General features: G+C 51.9%; 1 protein-coding gene across 9 annotated transcripts in view; it reads left to right on the top strand.

The window, feature by feature from the left end:
- Positions 1 to 18,170, top strand: part of TRAPPC9 (trafficking protein particle complex subunit 9) — a 626,356-nt gene that overhangs the window by 512,701 nt on the left and 95,485 nt on the right. For 3 of the 9 annotated variants that reach the window (XM_070631027.1, XM_070631025.1, XM_070631028.1), the window contains one exon: positions 6,001 to 12,207. The exons of the other annotated variants lie outside the window; for them this stretch is intronic. In XM_070631027.1, the coding sequence (XP_070487128.1) occupies positions 6,001 to 6,029 (29 nt within the window). In that variant the 3' untranslated portion in view covers positions 6,030 to 12,207. Of the gene's footprint in view, positions 1 to 6,000; positions 12,208 to 18,170 lie in introns of those variants that run through there. 9 annotated transcript variants of the gene reach the window in all.

Raw genomic sequence — 18,170 nt, 5'->3', positions numbered from 1 at the left:
AGCGGTGAAATCCAGATCTAGGAGTCTAAGATGGTCACGGGGCCATAGGAGTGGTGGGGTCACCCACAGAGAGTGGGACACACCACTGTGCAGGAGTGCCTGGAAGAGGGGGGCCTAGGAAGACAGTGAATTGATCTCAAATGCCAGGATGAGGCAGAGGTCTGTGGACAGAGGGATCTTAGCACACGCCACAGAGATCAAATGACAAGTCAGCGCAGTCTACACTGATCCCTGATTCTCTTCCTTTCCCTGCGCCCACTCAGCCTCGGGCACACCCCAGGCAGATTCCGTCTTTCCTCCTCAGCACTGTACCTCTGCCCTCCTCCAGAGACTGACCACTTTTCACCTTGGGTGGTGGATTTTCATGTGGGTGTTTCTTTCACTGACTCATCTTCTTGAGGTCAGAATCCATCCATTATTTGTGTTCCCAGCCCCTCACAGCTTCACCTGTGGCTCTGGACACAGTCTGACATTGTAATTCCTGAAGCAAAGCCAGGTCCCAGGGTCTGACCTAGGATCTGATGCTTCTGAGTGTGACAGGCAGCCTGAGCAATGGAAGGCCGCCCTGAAAACTTGGAAATACTGGAGTCTTCTGGACCAGTGGGAGAGCCATAGAAGATCAGGCTCAGAGGTCACCATGTTTGTGAAATGGCAGAATTTCAGGAGATGGGGGAGAAAGAATTAGCCTGAGTTGGAATTCTGTTCTATTCTCAGTATTTGGTGTGGAATAGATTGGTCTGAATTTGTTTGAGTTTTGTTAAAAATCCATTTGGGCTTTTGAGAAACCACGGTGGGGATGTTCCCCCGCCCCACGCTGGTCTTCTGCGCAAATGAATCTCAGGGCAGCCAGTCTCGTTAAGCACAGAGGCCTCTGGTGGAGACTTGGAGAGCCACCTTATGCCTTCACAGGAGAGAGTCGGCTCCCTGGGGCATGTTACCTTCTTCCTCCTTTGGGAACTTGTGACAGTCTCATTAGGACCAGGGTCTGTGTTGTCATTACACGGTTGGTTTTCATGAGCTTGTTCTAAGGAGGGAGATGTGGGCTTTTCTCTAGAAAACCATCTATTCTTGGTAATTGTTTATTCACTCAGCAAGCATCTGTTGAGTGCTACTCTATGTACCAGGCGCTGGGCTAAATACTGGCGGTACAGAGATGCAAAATGTTTTGCCCTCCACAGTTCTCATTCCAGTGAGCAAGTGTTTTAGGCAAGAGTTGGATATGAGTCGTCCTCGAACGGCATGAAATTATATGCACCGTGTGTGTGGGTTCACTTTTCTGGCAACAGGGTCCATAGTTTTCATCAGATTTTCAAAGGGTTTTGTGGCCCCAAAGAGGTTGGGGTCACTCTGTTGAAAATATCAACATGCAGTTCCCTCCTCGGCTCCCTTCTTTGCCCCATCTGGGAAAACTTACTTCATCCTTTAAAGCACAGCTCAGCTGTCATCCCCTACCCAGCTTTGGACCTTGGAGCTCCCTCCATGGCAAGTGCTCCCAGAATGCTCTGTAGCTCTTCCCACATACATGTCATCCCTGTATCCTCTGGGGTCCAGGCCCTGGCCAGGCTCTTCTCTGCCCCTTGCACCTTGCTGGCTGCATGGGGCAGAGCTGGCATCAGTATCAATTCTGTATGTACGAAGACAAATGTCACAGACAGACCTTTGTCTGGTTGGGGAGCAGAATTGCCATTGGTCATCCCCTTTTTCAGATGCCAAACCTGCCATGCTGTCATGAGAAAGGAGGCATTAATTTCCCTGCTTTCTGAGCTGTGGTATGTTATCACTTACATGCCTTGCCTATTTCTGGAAGCATGAACTTTATTATGCAGAAATCCTGTTTGCTTAGTAAGCAGTAGAAAGCCTTGCTTTAACTAAATGTCTCTGTGGGTCATTAGGACAGTGAGAAAAATTGATTGCTTCTTCTAAAAACGGAAACACAGGATGGGCTTGATGATTGGGAAAGAAGTGGCCTGAAGGCACTCTGTCTCTCCTGCATGCCCTGAGCGAGGACTCCAGGAACCGAGGAAGCCATCAGCTTGCACAGCCACGTGGGGGCATCGGGGCTTCAGACTCAGGCAGCTCAGTTCAAGTCAGTGTCACTTCCTGAACATTGACTCGGGGCCAGGCATCTGGAGGATGGGGCAGGGGGAGATGAGGGAGCCACTGTTCCAGCCCTTGAGAAATTCCAGGTCCATCAGCCTGGCCTAGACATCAGTCACGTGGCACTGAGAATAGGGACTGCGCCAAGTGCCCTGTCTGGGCTGAGCAGGGAGAGTTCATGGAAGAAGTAGCGTGTGAGAGAGGACTAAAAGTAGGGGTAGAATTTCAACGTGGAGAAACAGAGGGAGAGGTTTCTAGGAGACAGCAGGTGAGCCACGGCTGAGAGGTGGAACTGTGTGAGGGAGGTGTATTTAAGGGATGCGGGTGGAGGGGGGTGGCAGTTCAGATGGTGCTCCAGGCATTAGCAGACCCGGATCTCAGTGTAGCTCGTTGGCTCTGGTGTTGGTAAAATTCTTGGCACTTCTCGAACATGCAGTATATTCTCGTTCAGTGTTCAGGCCCCTGCAGGTGCAGGTTGTGTCACAGGTGAAGACACAAATGAGCTGACCACAGTAAAGGGGCTTCCTACACACATACACCCGCCGAACCCCAAGCTAGCATCTCTCATCTGGAGTCACCAGTTCTTCCAGGGCCTTCCTAGTTGTCTGGTTTAGAAACATCTGACAGTAGAGTGCAGAGGAAATGCAAATCAATTGTAAAGTACGTTACGAATCTTGGGGAAGGTGCAGGATTTCTTGAAGTTGTTGAGAATAATCCCAGAGAGCTGCTGTTGGACGCCGACCCTGACCCTGGGCAAAGGGGGACCTGGTGGGAAGCTAAGAGCCAAGGAGAGAGCAGGCGGGAGTCTGGGCCAGGCTTCAGAGCGACTGGAGAGCTCAGAGGGCCGGTCAGGACTCAGTGAGAGTTGTGCCAAAACCACCTCTTTTGCCATTGTGTGCGGACATTGAGTGTGGAGGGAGCGAGGCACACCATGCTCCCACCCATCCTCAGAAAGTGCAGGAAAAGCAGTCACAGCATGACACTTTGTTACACACTTAGTACATATGGCAAGTGTAACCTGAATTTTATTAAGTACGACCTAAAATAAAGTTGTTTTCATAATTTTTTTCGTTACATTTTCAAAGTAAAGCCCCAGTCACACCATATTCCCACTATTTGCCCTAACAATTTGGTCCCATTTGTAAGGGAATTCACTTAAAAGTAGCCTCTTTCTGAGCAGTTCTCCTGATGGCAGGGCCTCCTCTCTCTGGGACTACTGCCCGTTCAGTGACGGTCAATGCTGGGGAAAGGCCGGCAGGACCACCTGCAGGTCACTGGATCCGACGCACCTTTTGGGCTGGCTGCTCCCTCCATCCCACTGCAGGCTGTGTGGCAGCTGCTAATGAGCAGCTCACCACACCCACGTCAGTGTTTCCTGATGGGAAGTGGCTTCACCTCTGCTCAGGAGGCAGCGGAGGGCCACAGGGACCCCGTGCGCGGCTCCTGACTCCTGGAGGGCGTGGCACGCAGCCCCTGTTGCTTCCCTGTGTGTTGCTGCGTGTGGCCATGGGCAGCCATGAGATGCCACGGCATCGGGCTGGTGTCAGCAGGCAAGATAGGGGCCTTGCTGCCCCGCTTGCTCACTGCGGAGGTCAGGGGGGCTCAGTCTCCTCAGCTGTCAAGCAGAGGTAAAATGGGGACCATCTCTTGGGTTGTTGCCAGGCTGCAGGGTGAGACTTGTGTGCAAGTTCTTTGTGAACACACGGAAAGTAGTGGGGTTACTCGCCCTTCTTCAATTTCTAGACCTGTCTGCTTCCAAAGCCTGTTGGCTCCTGTTGTCCTCAAATACAAACCCCCTAGTGGGGCCTGCGAGGCCAGGCCTGGTCAGCCCTTGCTGGCCCCTGGGTTCGCCCCTCTGGTGTGCTGACCTGTGTGCAGTTTCCAGAACCTCAGACTCTCATACCTCCATGCCTTTGCACACACTTTTCCCTCTGCGTGGACTGCCTTCCTGCTCTTCCTTCAGAACGCAGCACAAGCCCTGCTTCTGCCAGCTCCCCCATCCTGGTTCCCGAGTGTGCTTACTGTCCTGTTGCACTTTATCGCCCTTTTTCCTCTCACAGGCTGCAAGCTCTCCTTGAGAGCAGAGGTGTGGCAGAGTCATTTCTGTGTCCCCGTGCCAAGCACAGGGCCAGGTTTATAACAAGTACACAGAGAATATTTGAATGAAGAATGAATGAGTGAATGAATGAACAGATGTTAGAATGAATGAGTGGACGGATGAATATTTGAGTGACTGCTTGTGTGAATGAACAAATACATTCTCTTCCACCTTAACTGACTTTTTTTGTTTTGTTGTTTTGTTTTTTGTTTTTGCTGAGGAAGATTTGCCCTGAGCTAACATCCATCGCCAATCCTCCTCTTTTCTGTTTGGCTTGTGGAAGACCAGCCCTGAACTAACATCCATGCCAGTCTTCCCCTAGTTTGTATGTGGGATGCCTCCACAGCGTGGCTAACGAGTAGAGTAGGTCTGCACCTGGGATCTGAACCCACTAACCTGAGCTGCTGAAGCGGAGCACGTGGAATGTTAACCACTCGGCCATGGGGCTGGACCCCCACTTTAACTTGTTTTGCCTACACTTTCCCTCAACCCCCACCCGTCTCCCCAGCAGTGCTTTTCTGGCAGGCACCGGGTTTGACATGGGAAGAAATTAACTTGAAAGCAAGCCTGTCACATTGGCAAACAGAGACAGTGCTCAGATGCGGTTAATGCAACCGCTCTTGAGAGAAGAAAATCCCGAGTCTGTTTGTGTGCCCCCTCCCCACTCCAGGCTGGCTGCTTTGCTGTCGACCTGCATTACAGGTGAGCTCCAGGGAGGCCAAAATGGGCCTAGAGGAGAGCAGTGTCCTGAATGTCCCTCTCCTGCCAAATCTCAGGCTGCAGTTGGGAATTGGGGTTCACGTCCTTCTTCCTGGTGCCAGAGGTTGGGGAACAGAAGGGGAGGGCAGTGCCAAGGGCTCTCTGAGGTCCCTCTCCTGCGGGGCGGAGGTGGCTTCAGGACACAGAGCCCTGAGAGGGTTGGCTTGGTCCTGAGATGCTTCCAGGTGGAAGGAGCAACAGTTGCAAAAGGCGCGTTGAAATTAGGCGTGTTGCTGGCCCCAAGTTAAGACTTCCCAACTCAGTCCTTGCTGTGCAGCCCTGCCCAGTGTCTGCACACCCCTCTTCCCACAGACCTGCTCCCCAGTCCCAAATCCTTGAGGGGCCAAGGATATGGTAGGAGGGATTTCCACATGGGGGGGAGAATGGAGAGAACCACCAAAAGAGGGAAGAAGCTACTGTGTTTGTTGAGTCCGTACTAAATTGTTACTCCTTGTAACGATTGTCTTGTTTCATGCTTGATGTGACCTGGGGAGATAGAGAACATCTTTCCCACTTTACCAGTGAAAGGACTGGGACTTGCAGAGCTGGGTCACTTGCTCGTGGTCAGACAGCATGTTTGAAGCCAGTTCTGCTGTGCTCTCACTGAGCACGCTGCCTCCCCGAACTTGATTCTGTAGGAGGCTTGTGCCTGGTGACATGCAGGGTGGCTCGGTGTCGCCTCGGGGAATTGTGGTCTTATAAGCTGCATAAACCGTGCATTGCATGGCTCCTGTTAGGGTGGCCTCAAGGCACCAGGGTCAAGTGGGCCTTCCAGGAGGAGAGAGTGCTCACTTAGAGAGCAGCTCCAGGGTGCCCTTCACCTGATGAGGGTTTTCCTCCACGATTCCCGCAGAGAGCGTGTGCGGGGCTAGGCTGGCTGTGTAAGGAGCCCCTGAAGAGCTTAAACAAGAGGATCCCTGACTCCTTGCTTCCAGGGGATTCTTATTGGGCAGGTTGGGGGTGGAGCTCAGAATCTGTGTGTTTGATGAGCACTCCTTGACCGTTATGATGAGCCGAGATGGGAAACCTGCTTTTCCTTGTCTCAGATCTCCACGTGGACCTGCAGCACTGGTGATGTCATTGTCATTTGAAGACGTCAAATCTGAGACTCAGAGAAGTGAAGTGACTTGGCGAGGCACTGGAACCGGGATTCAGACCCTGCCAGGGCCTCAGGGCTGAGCGCCGGGCACCCCGCCACCCACGGGTCATGCTTTTGAAGTCTGGGGCTCTCAACAGGAGGTCTGGAAAGTCTGGAGCCTCTCCCTGGACCTCCGAGGAGAGCAGATGCTGAGCTGCCCCGTGCTGGCCTCCCACGCCCATTGATTGGCTCATGCCCCCACATTCAGGATCTTTGGGCCTGTTTTCTTTATTTCTTTGTCCTTTGGTCTGTGGCCCAGCTCCTGGTTGCAGGGTAACCAGGTATGCTCGACTGTCTTCCAGGCATGTTTGTGGAGGAGGCCAAGTCCCCCACCCCTCGGAGACACGAACAAATAATGGTTTAATAATTGACGCATCTACCTCAGGAGCACTGTGCCACCTGCCTGGCAAGATGATTGATCGCATCACGGAAGAAGCCAGGGAGCCCGTCGAGAGGCTGGGGGCCCTGTGCACCCTGCCTTCAAGCTGGCAAGGGGGTGGGCAGACTGGTGTGATCTGTGGGGGGATTCGGAGGCCAGCATGCTTCCTGCTGCAGGCCCCAGGCTGCTCCAGTGCCAGCCTCGGTGCCCACTTGGTACCCCCTTTGCTGAGGTTATTTGAGAACCCCCCACTGTCAGCACGTCTTCTGAGAGATTTGACCAGGAGAGAGAAAGGAGAGAGGAGTTCATTCGAGCAGCATTTACTATGATTTACTACGTGCCTGGCATCGTGCTGAGCACTCCTTATGAGGGAGCCACTGTGGTCACTGTGACCCTTATCATCCCACCGAGGCCCAGAGAGGTTAAGTTCCTTCCCTAGAGCCACACAGCTGGAAGTAGAGGTGCCGGATTTGAATCTGGGTGGTTGGATAGGCTACCCTGTAGTGAGCGTGTCCTGTACAACGGGCACTGTGCTCCATGCTCGAACACCTCCCCCTTCCCCTCACACCGCAGCCGGGGCACTGTGAGCACCCCCACCCCAGGCACAGACAAGGGGGTGCTTCTGAGGGTTGGATCACTGCCCAGGCAGAGCGAGACCCCAACCCAGGCCGGACTCTGGCGCTGAGCTCTTAGCTCCTTTCCAGAACTAAAAGCATCACTAACGGCGGCATCTGTGATCTGGGGCTCCAGGGAACAAAGCCGGCCCTGTCAGTTCTGACTCAAAGAGAACGAGGTGATTTCGGTTCTTGATGGTCCAGAGTCGTGGGGGCAGTGGGAAAACGTTCCCGTGTTGGAGGAACTCAACCTGCAGACATTTCTGAGCACACTGAGCCCTCATAATACCTCCAAGGGTCTGATAAGCTGGTAGAAAATGATGACTTTTCTACCCCGGAACGCTCAGAGACAAAGCATGATCAGATGTGTTCATTTTCCTGGTTTTATTGTTTCATTTGCCCTGAGACTTAAATTTAAATAAAAAATATTTACATGTTGGCATATTTATGTAATATATGTAATATGCATATGTGTATACATATAGATATAATAATTACATTTAATTACAATAATTACATGAGGTATATGTAATATAAAAATATTAGATATTTACATATTCATTCACAAATAGAAATAACAAAACCAAAACAAGAACCCTTTGCCTCCTCTTTAAAGTTGCCCCGTTAGCCCTCAGTTCCACCATCATGTGCCCTATTCCTTGAGGGGCGTCTGCCGCTGGGCTCTGCTCCAGGTCCCCAGAGTGAGCCTGCCACTGTGTGCCGTGTCCTGCTCTCAGCTCTCAGCTGTTGACCAAGTCCACTCCTGACGCCCTTCGGCTCGCCCTGCCCTATCCCTGTTCCTAGCCATTGCAGACCCAGAAGAAAACAGTCGCAATCTCACAGGGCAACCTGCCTCCCATTTCCTGGAGCTTACAAGTAAATCACACCCTCGGCCGGGGGTGAGTGGTTGTTGGAGCTCTGTTCATTTTTCTCGTTCATTCATTCATCTGTTCGTTCGTTCATTCATTCGGCAAACATTCAATGAACACCTGCTGTGTGCTCATCATACTGGTAACTCAGAGTGAACTGGGCTCTGTCCCTTTCTTCCCAGTCTCTCCTAGCTGTGGGGCAGACAGACTGGTGAGTCGCTGGTCGACGCCCGGTGGTGAAGAAGACAGAGGGAAGCAGACGGATGCATTCTCCAGCACTTTCCAGAGTGGAGGAGAGATCTGCAAGGTGCTCTGAGTGTCTCTGCACTGCTCTCTCACCTCCCCCTGCTGGTTACCCCCTGACCACCCAGGCTGTGATGGGAAGCTGGCTGTTCTGGCTGCCCCTCCGGATTCCTGCCATGGCGGCATTGTTGACAGGTGCTGAGTTTGAGCACACTGGCTGGCACTGGCTGTGACGGCGCAGGCTTGTGGGCCAGGCTCCTTCCAGGATTGAGTGAGGTGCTTCCGAGTGTTGACAGGACAGGAGCCGTTTAACGCCTGGCCTTGGTGTTGCAGAACATTTCATTAGAAGCCTAGACACAGAACCGTTATTGGGAAAGAAGATACAAAGAACATTTTTGAGCTAAGAAGAACAAAGTGTGGCCTGGTCAGCAGGTCACACATGCTCACAAGGTGGGAGTGGGCAGGTACCTGAGGACAGCAGTTTCCTCTGCCCATCCTCAAGGACCCCTTGGTTGTCAGCTCCCTCTCCAGGGTCCACCTGCATTTTGAAAGGTTGTGTCCCAACCTGTTCAGTGAAGGATGACGAGCACATTTTTCCATCTCATTGATCAAAAACATATATCTGCAGATCAAAGCTCCTGCCAGTCTGAGGTAACTGGCTAACCTCGTGGAGCTGAGAGCATTCTAGCCCAAGGGGAGGAAATGTAATGTTTTCTTTGGTTTATGCCACCTGATGGAGGATAAACATATGATTTGCAATTGACTATTTGAAATATTTGAAGATATTTGAAATATTGAAAATCATTACCATTAATACCATCAGTGCCTTCGGGAGCTCCAGGTAGGAGCCGTGGGTCTGATTCTTCTCTGTCATTTTATGCCTTTGGAAACTGTGCCCATGAGAAGGGAGTTCATGAGTGGGAGAACCAGGACCAGGGAAGGGAACTGACAGTGACTGAGCGTTCACCACGTGCCCGGCACTATGCAAGGAGCCGACTGTCGAGGAGTCGGGCGCGAGCGGAGGGGTTTATGATCCAGTGCAGGGTAGGGGTAAGATCTCAGATAAGATCTCAGGCATGGTTCCCTCATGCCTAGCAGAGTGCTCTCTGTGTGGCACACCCGCCAGGAAGGTCTGTGGAATGCAGGGTGTGCTTGTTAACCAAAAAACCAGTGTTTTTTCTCCATCACTTACTTCATACAGATGGAGCCCACTCAGGTCCCTCAGGGCGGCTAGACTGTTGGCAGCCCCAAGGCCTGGGAGATCTCTTCCTGATGCCAGCTCAGTCTCTCCAGTATGTTAACAATAAAATTATTTCATGCAGTCACCACATAGGCCCCCAAATCATTAAACATAAGTATGTCCACTAAGTCCATGAGAAGTCCTTTCCCTTCCAGTTGGTTTGCTCGTTGAATGTTTGTGTTCAGTTTCCTGGCACTTTCCAAGCTTCCTAGGCTGTGTCTCTGTGTCAGTGATGCTCTTGGTACGCTTTCCCTGGAGAACCAGCAATGGTGTGTAACCAGACCAGAGCCTGGGTACCTTCTGAAGATCCTCCCAGGTACCTTTCCTCCCAGGACACAACATTTCCAGGAAAATGACCATTCATTAGCCACCCTCACACTGCTTCTGATGTCAAGATGGGGGAGTAGCTGGTAGCATTTGGGGTCAGCATTTCTACTTTGAGTGGGGTTGGGCCTGAGCTCCTCAGTTCTTATGGAAACCAGATGGTAACATGGGAGGGGTATGAGCTTTGGAATCAGTGACTTAGGTTGCTATCTGGTCAAACTCAAATAACGTTAATATTCTCTGGCTCTGGTACAGTGTTCTCCAGCTTCCATAGTACTTTGTTCACACCCTTCTTCAGAACTTAGCCCATTGTTGTACCTCTGCTTACCAACAGCTTAGGTCGTGAAAGTCTGTTCACTAGCCTTTCCATTGTATGTCCAAAGGAACACCATATAAGTGACCCATAACATCCTCTGCCAGTTGAGGCTGAGCTGATGTGCATTTTCTCAATTGAACTATCCTTGTTCTTGTGGAAGTTGCTAAGGTGAAAAGCTGTGGGTGGAGGAGCTTCTGTAGTTCGTTTTCATGTGATGGTACCCACTCTAGACTGAGAGTTCTTTTTTGAGCAGGGAGAATATCTTACTCATCTTGGTGCTCCAATATCTGGAGTGGTTCTTGGCATGTCATAGGACTTAAGTGGTTGTTGGATGGGAGAGTGGGTAGATGGGAGGATGAGCAAATAGCTAGGTAGGGAAATGGCTGGATGGGTGAGTGGCTGATAAAGAGTGAAATAAGTGGACAGCTGGGTGGATGAGCAGGATAAATGAGTGGATGACTCATACATGGGTAGATGGTTGTATGCATCTGTGGATGGAAGGACGATTTGGTTGCCCAACTCATTGACATACAAAAAAGTCTTCCTTGCATGACTTAAATCCCTTCAAATGGCAAATTATATGGCCCGGATGCTTTTGCAGATGCTTTGGGATGTGTGAGAGCCGCACTCCTAAACTTTCCTTTGACAGTTATGGTGACTTGTGATTAAACTGTTGTCACAAGTTGCCTCGTTTCTCATCAGGATAAAAGCAATGCTGGGATAGCAATGACAAGAGTCACTGGGACCTTCTGCTCCCCAGTGGCACGCTGCTTTGGGCTCCATGGGAAGAGCACTGGCCTGGGAGTCAGGAGCCCTGGGTTCTAGTCTTGGCTCTGTGGGCTGCTCCTCATGAGACCTCCCACTTTACAGAATTGGGCGTTAGTTGGAGTCATGTATATAAAATAATTACCACCTTGATTGGCACGTAGTGGGCACTCAAAAATTCTAGTTTTCCTTCAATCTTCCCCATTTGTAGTGTGTACCAGATGGGCTAACAAATGCTGGGGTCCTGTGACAATGATCTGTCTCCCTGGGGTTCAAGCCCCAAACAGCTGGGCAGAGGTTCAGGGCTGGGCTCGGGTGTTCCTGTAGAGCTGGCACAGGAACCAGAGTAGAAGGCTGTTGGAGGCCTTGGCACTGTGGGCAGAGAGGGTCAGAGCCTCCAGGCCCTCAGACCACGGGCAGCAGACCTTGCCAGCCCTCTCCCCCGGAGGGCGGGGCAAAGCGAGGTGCCCTGGCAGAGCTGGCCCTTGAGTCAGACAGACTCGGAGGGAGTGCCACCCTCGAGGAAGCTCCTTCACCTCCTGGCCTGCTGCACCCTCTGTGAAGCAAGCAGGTAATGGCCACCTTGCAGGGCAGCATGCGCGCTCAGTGAGGCGGAGGAGGAGGAGCGCTCAGCACAGCTCCTCGTGTGGAGCCTGCTCAGAAGTTGTTCCCCCTTGTTAGTGTTATCATGATAGTATTTACTGTTATACATCAGATTACTGAACACTACATTATATACTGTAATAGATAACCGAGACTGTATCTATTTAATGTGGTAAATAAATGCATTTGTATTATAATGTTCTAATAATTACTGCATAGTTCCCTGATGGTTATTAAGAAATTCTTCATGAAGAACATAATGAAGATGCAGAACCAGAAAAGAGGAGGAGTAAGACGAATCAACAACTCTGTACTTCCTTTTCTTCCTGGCTCCTGGCACACTTCCCCAAAGTGGTAGCTTTGGTCGCCGCAGACCTGAGCAGGCGAGGCAGGCAGAGGCCACAACTGCAAACGCTCCGCGATGCTCGGCCATGAAGCTCTTCTGGTGACGGGAGCGGCACCCCGATGGCACAGCCCTCCATTGTCCTTTTCCCATTCCCTCTGTGCTCCTCGTTGTTGTGGGCTTCTATGTGTGTTTTTTGAGGTCCCAGGAGATCTTTCCTTCTTGTTATCCTAGACAAAGGCAGGAGGAAAGAGCGTGATCCAGGAATGGCATCACCTGAGAACTGCGGGAGGCACATGGTCCGAGACGGGCCATGGGGGCCACTGGGCAGCTTGAGCTCTCAGGCAGAAACATGAAGGCCATGGGCAGACGTGCCCTGAAGTCCCCTGCAATGAATGATATGAACTGAGCAGGCAGAAGCTTTTCAAGATGATTCCATTCAATGTTTGATGTCTGCAGAGCACTCCATACTGAGCAGACCTGCCCCCAGCCGACACAGCACGGCCAGTCTAGACACTCACTCGGCAGTGGGGCTGAAGTCACAGCATCCAGAATCGGAGATGCCCACGCTGAGCCAAGGGAAGGCTGCGTAAGGAAAACAAAACAGGTCTGGACGCGTTCTGTCTGGAGCATGGTACTTGGCCCTGGAGTCCTTTTTTTGAAATACTCTAACTCATCTAAGGGTATAGCTTTCTATTTTGGGGGTTGGGAAATATATACACACACATGCATATTTATATGGACAGGGCTGTAGCTATGCATTTGTGTGTCTGTATATAGAAAGACATCCAGCTTTGGACACATGCGCACACATGGACTTTGCATATATACATATGCATATGTGTGTGTATTCCATACAACATATCCTGGTTTTCTAAGAAACATTGGAAATTTTTATTTTCCAGGTTATTTACTCTAGATAACCCACCATTGTGTAAAGTGCCCCTTTAGTGTGCTTAGATGCATGTGTGTGTGTACATGTGCACAAGGGTTGTCCATTTTTTTTTTTGTAATCATTAGAGAGGCAACACAGGCTTTAGGGTCCAGGAGACTAGGTGACAGTGTTTCCTCCACAGTAGTGTTTGGAAACTTGCGGAGTGAGCAGAGTGCCCATCCTGTGCACGATGCATCCCCTGCACTTGAGAGCTGGTAGCGAGCTGCGTAGTGGCTGTTGGGCTTCCGCCCCACAGGCCCAGTGTCTGTCACCTGCTGTAGCCTTCCGTCACCTGCTCCCCTTCTCTTCCCTTCTCCCTCCACAGCCTATTGAGAAAGCCGTTTGCCCAAGGGGAGAGGCTGTGAAACTTGCCGGCACAGTCCCTGAGTGAGTGACTGAAATCTCAGTCAAGGACCTTGTTCGGTTCCTGGAGGCCAAAGTCTGGGCCCCCAATATCCCAGGGCCCCTGCTTGGTGACACAGGGCGCACACCAGAGGGTTGGTGTTTTGGTGGTGGTGATCTTTTGTCTTGGAGGGGTCTCTAAATGTGCTCTTCTCTCTAAGCCCTTCGGAGGGGATGCAGATGCTCATTCACCTCCCCAAGCTAGTCCAAGGCCACCGTTCCACATTTTCCACAATGGTCTTGAAGCATAACATGGGGTTGAGTGAACATGATCGGCTGGCTCCAGAAACCCACATGTGTGTTTGCCTGTGTACATCGTTCTGACTGAGCTAATCGAACTTGTTCCATCCCTTGTCCAGGATGCACACTGGCTCCATTCCTTTTTGTCTCAGCACTTCAGGGTGTGTATGGGAGAGTGTAGTGTGTGTGTGTGTGTGTCCTTCTCAGAAACCTCAACTTTTTTTTTCCTGTTTACATAAGCCAGTATTTGGCTTTCTTGGCAGAAGCCCTTGCTTTTGGAAAACTCGTGCATTTGTTCCTCAAGGGCCCTCTGGTCTGCTGCTTCTGAATAGTCTTGCATCTTCTTCCCTCCCAGTTGGGTAGGGCTTCATTCTCCTGTGTGCCCACAGGTGACTGGCTTTTGGGGACCGCACTGAACAGGGACAGCTACAAGCCCTGATCCTGGCAGAGTCATCTCTTAATAAGTAACTATAGAGTGAATGATTGAAAGTTGAATGATTAATTGTTGAATGAATGAATGAAGATTTCGATTGACTTGACCAGACTGCTTCAGTAGCCTCTTAATGAATTTGGATAATCAATTTATCTGCTAAAAAAGATAATGACTTGATGTGGTATTGAACTAGCAGACTACAGATATAGTCAGAATTCTAAGTGGTCGTGCTCACCCCTGGCCTTACTGGAATGGCTCTGGGTGCAGCAGGCCTGGAAGAACGGCGACGAGAAAGTGCTCCGGCCGTACGCAGTTCTGTGTCCCCACAAGGCTCGTAGCTGCGCGTCTCTCAGGCTTCCAGTGTGTCTAGAATCATGGTTTCTAACACACATTTACTAGACCTCAGTGAAATAGTTACGTTTGCTTTCAGAGACCATTGTAATTTTATGTATAATTATATATGTGTGTGTGAGAGAGTTAATTTCTTTAAAGTAGTTTGTAAATATCTATCTTCATTGTTTATTTTATTCCTGAAGTATGTACTTATTGCACCCGCTGTGCTAATTTAGGATGTAGTTCACCTTTCTCTGCCAGAGTCATCACCGTGGAGAGAGAAGAGTTCGAAGTGTGCAGGCTGGTGAGAACGTGGTGGGCCTGGAAGTGGGCTGTTGACTGGGAAACAGCCGAGGAGCAGAGCCAGTGTTATCTGGCCACCACCCGCGTGTGGTGCTGGCTGCTGTCATGGAGCGGTAACTAGGAGCCAGCAGGGGCTGCCCCAGCCTTCCTCTTGGTGCTGTCTCTCTGGTTCTGACTTTTCTGCCCCTCTCATTCACTTTAGAGGACCCTGGTGATTACGTTGGACTCACCTGGATGATCCAGGCTCACCTCCCTGTCTCAAACTCAGCTGATTAACAACCATAGTTCCACCTGAACCCTAAATTCCCCTTTGCCAGGTAACCTGACGTATTGACAGGTTCTGGGCATCTGGGGGCAGGGCATTGTTCTGCCTACCACGGCTGCTAAGCATTACAGGAATTCAGAGGAGTCCAATTCACCTGATACGCGAAAAGACATTTCAGGTCTTTTTCCAGCTGATGCTGCAGGAGCCTAAACACCGGAAAGCAATGGACTGGAAGACCAGACACCGAGTTCCAGTCCCAGCCCTGCCACCAGCTGCCTCGCTGCTTTACTTCTCCGAGCCTCAGTTTATGCATCTGTGAAATGAGAACCCCCATCTGCCCTGTTTACCGCACACGGTTGTTCATTCAACAGATATTTGAATAGCTACAATGCTACTTTTCTTCCCCTGACGCAGTGTTTGTAGACTGCCCCATGCGCTAGGCTTGGTGCTGGGCCCAGGTGTATCCCAGTGAACAAGACAGACCCTCCCCACTCTCCAGCTTCCCGAAGTGCCACTGCTGGGCCGAGCGCTGGGCAACAGGGGACCAGCCAGGTTGGCCAGAAGCATCCTGGCACAGTAGGCCCAGCCTTGCCACATGTCTGTTGCTTCACCTCCTGGCCTCAGCCTCTTCATCCATAACATGAAGATTCCCACACGCCCCTGCTGGATTACAGGGTGTTAGACCAGACGAGCCCTCATGCCCGGGCCTGGCCCAGGCAGACGCTCCATAGTGATGCTAAGCGTAGAGTTACAGAGGGCCACCCACTTGACTAGCATGCATTCCCAGAAGCAGAGGGATGAGCACTTTGATCTCTGTTGATGGGCGTGATGTGAACTACAGGACAGAGGTGGTGGCGGTGCCATGCTGTGCTGTGCTCTGTGAGGACCCTGCTGCAGTGGACAGGGCCAGCTCTGACTGGGCCCTTGCCAGGGCCGCCCCGCATTCTGAGCCCACCCCCTTCCGCCTCCTGTGCAGGGGGAGCTGTGACCACGGCCCCTGGCAAGAAGGCGAGAAAAAAATGTTGATTCAATTTACAAATGTGTCGGAGTGCCTGCTGATTGTGTTTATTTGTCAAGGCTGCTGTGAAGCCGGTGTCCAGTGTCCATGGGGGGTGTCTGCGATCGAAGCCAGGATCTGCTCTGACAGGAGTTAGAGGTGGGGCTTGTTTTCCCCTCAAACTCGAGCCGCTCCCTTTGAGTATGGCGTACAGAGGCCTGGCTGGGGCCTTCTCTCAGGACAAGAGCTGGACAGGAACAGAGATTTTAAAGCAAGTTGCCACAAGCAGGATGCCGCAGGCCCCGGCTGTTCTTTAAAAGGAAGGAGGAGAAAAAGCCCCAAGGCCAAGCAGCAGCAATATTTCAGTAGCCATAAAATTACCTCCCCCTGCAGCTGTTGAGAGAGGCTGCAACCTGGCCAAGCTGATGCCAGAACACTTTTAAAAGCACAGATCTGTCCAGCGGCCAGAAGGATCCAGTCCACAGGGAGCCCACTCCCCCGTCTGGGTCTGCACTTGCTCACCCCCACCTCCTCAGCTCCTCCTGCCTCTGTGGCTGTCCAGGCTCCGGCACCCCCTCTGCCAGAAAGCCTTCCCTGGGTGCCCCAGGCAGGCACAGGTTTTCTCCGCTGTGTCCAGCTCCATCCTAGGACTTGTCACATTGCCTCAGGATGGTTTAGGGACTGAGTCTCCTGCTGAGCTTCTAGTGGGCAGGCACTGGGCTTGCCGGGGTTCTCCCCACGGTCCCACATGGGGGTTCCCTCCCTCAGCTCCCCATTGTGAACAAGGCGAGTTCTGGGGGTTCTGCCTGCATCTGTGAGGTGCCTCTGACGTCCTCAGCAGGGGAGAGGACTGTGAGTGCCACCCTGGGACACATTAGGCAGAGGAGCCCACGACAGAGCCCTCACTCAGCAGACACGTGCATTCACGCAGTCATTTCTGTGCTGGCTGACTTCACAGAGTGGGCCTCCCTTGTCTCCCTCAGGCAAGCAGACATGCTGGGAGAAACGGGGCCAGAAACAGGGCATAGCCAAAGCCAGGAGGCCAGAGAGGGCCTGCCAGCCTAGAGTAGCAGGCCTCTGCTCACCCCCTGTGATAGGCAGAGTAACAGGCCCCCAAAGTCCACATCCCCATGCCCGGAATCTGGGAATGTGTCATCTTACAGGGCAGGGGAAGTTAAGGTGGCCGATGAATTGAAGTTGCGAGTCAGCTGACTTTAAAGTAGGGAGATGAGTCTGGATGATCCAGGGGGGCCCAGTGTAACCACAAGATCCTTAAAAGTGGAAGAGGGTGTCCCAAGAGGCGGGGAGAGTGATGCCACGTGAGAAGGAGCCAACCCACTGTTGCTGGCTTTGAAGCTGGAAGAAGGGGCCAGGAGCCAAGGAATGTAAGAGGCCTCCAGAGGCTAGAAAAGGCAAGGGACAGATTCTCCCCCAGAGACTCCAGAAGGAATGCAGCCCGGCCAACACCGTGACTTTAGCCCACTGAGACCCATTTCCACCTTCTGACCTCCAGAACTGTAGGAGAATATATCTGTGTGGCTTCAAGCCATAGCAGTAGGAAACTAATACTTCCCAGTGGCACCTTCCAGCCCCAAGCGCTAGATCCTAACCTCCCAAGCACCCTAGAAGTGGGGGCTGGGTGACTAGACCACTTTTCCTGGCTTCCCAGGGCCGAGCGGGAACATCAGAGTCAGGCAACCACAGTAGAAGGTGGCAAAAAACTCTTTGTCCATTGGTACGAGGGAAAGACTGCCAAAGAGAAGTGGCCAGACCTCCATTAGTGGCTCTAGGGACAGTGGAGCAGGGCAGGCTCCTATGTGCCCTTGATGGGCGTATCTGAGCAGGGGTGAGGCCTTGTGGAGAGCCACCCAGTACCAAGTGTGAATTTCTCAGAGCAGGGTGGGACCTTGTCACTCCCGTGCTGGGAAACCTCTCATCCATGGAACCTCTCAGTGGTTCATGGCCGGGGTGTTGAGTGCAGATTATGCTGGCGTGTTCACGGCCCTCTGAGATTTAGCATCAAGCTGCACTTCCTGCCTGTTCTCCAGGCACACACTCCCTCTCCTACGTGCACTCACGTCCAGCACTCCTCCCGTCCTTCCAGGCCCTGCCCGAAGGTTACCGTTTCTGTGCATACCAGTCGTTTGTGTCTTAATTGCGAAGACGTGCTGCATTTAAGAATCGAATTGGGTCAACTTTGCGTTCCTGGCATCCAGGATCGTGGATGATCCTACATTGCAGAGTAGACATAGAACAAATGGGAAATGAATGAACAAGGTGTCAGAACAAGGCAGGTGTTTGCCCTTGTGTTCCCATCTCTTCCTCAGCGTCTGAGGGGAGTGTCCATGCTGACCCCCCAACTTGTAGGTGAGCCTTGTGCGTGGGAACAAAAGACCCAGAGACCTCAGTGCGAGGCAGCAGCCAGCCTGGTGAGGAGGTGGCAGCGACGGAGCCCACGTTATGTGGTCCAGGCCT

Source organism: Equus przewalskii, chromosome 8 (assembly GCF_037783145.1).
Source record: "Equus przewalskii isolate Varuska chromosome 8, EquPr2, whole genome shotgun sequence".
In the NCBI taxonomy this organism is placed as follows: Eukaryota; Metazoa; Chordata; class Mammalia; order Perissodactyla; family Equidae; genus Equus; species Equus przewalskii.
The sequence above is the reverse complement of the archived record's forward strand: the minus strand, read 5'-3'. Positions and strand labels throughout refer to the sequence as shown.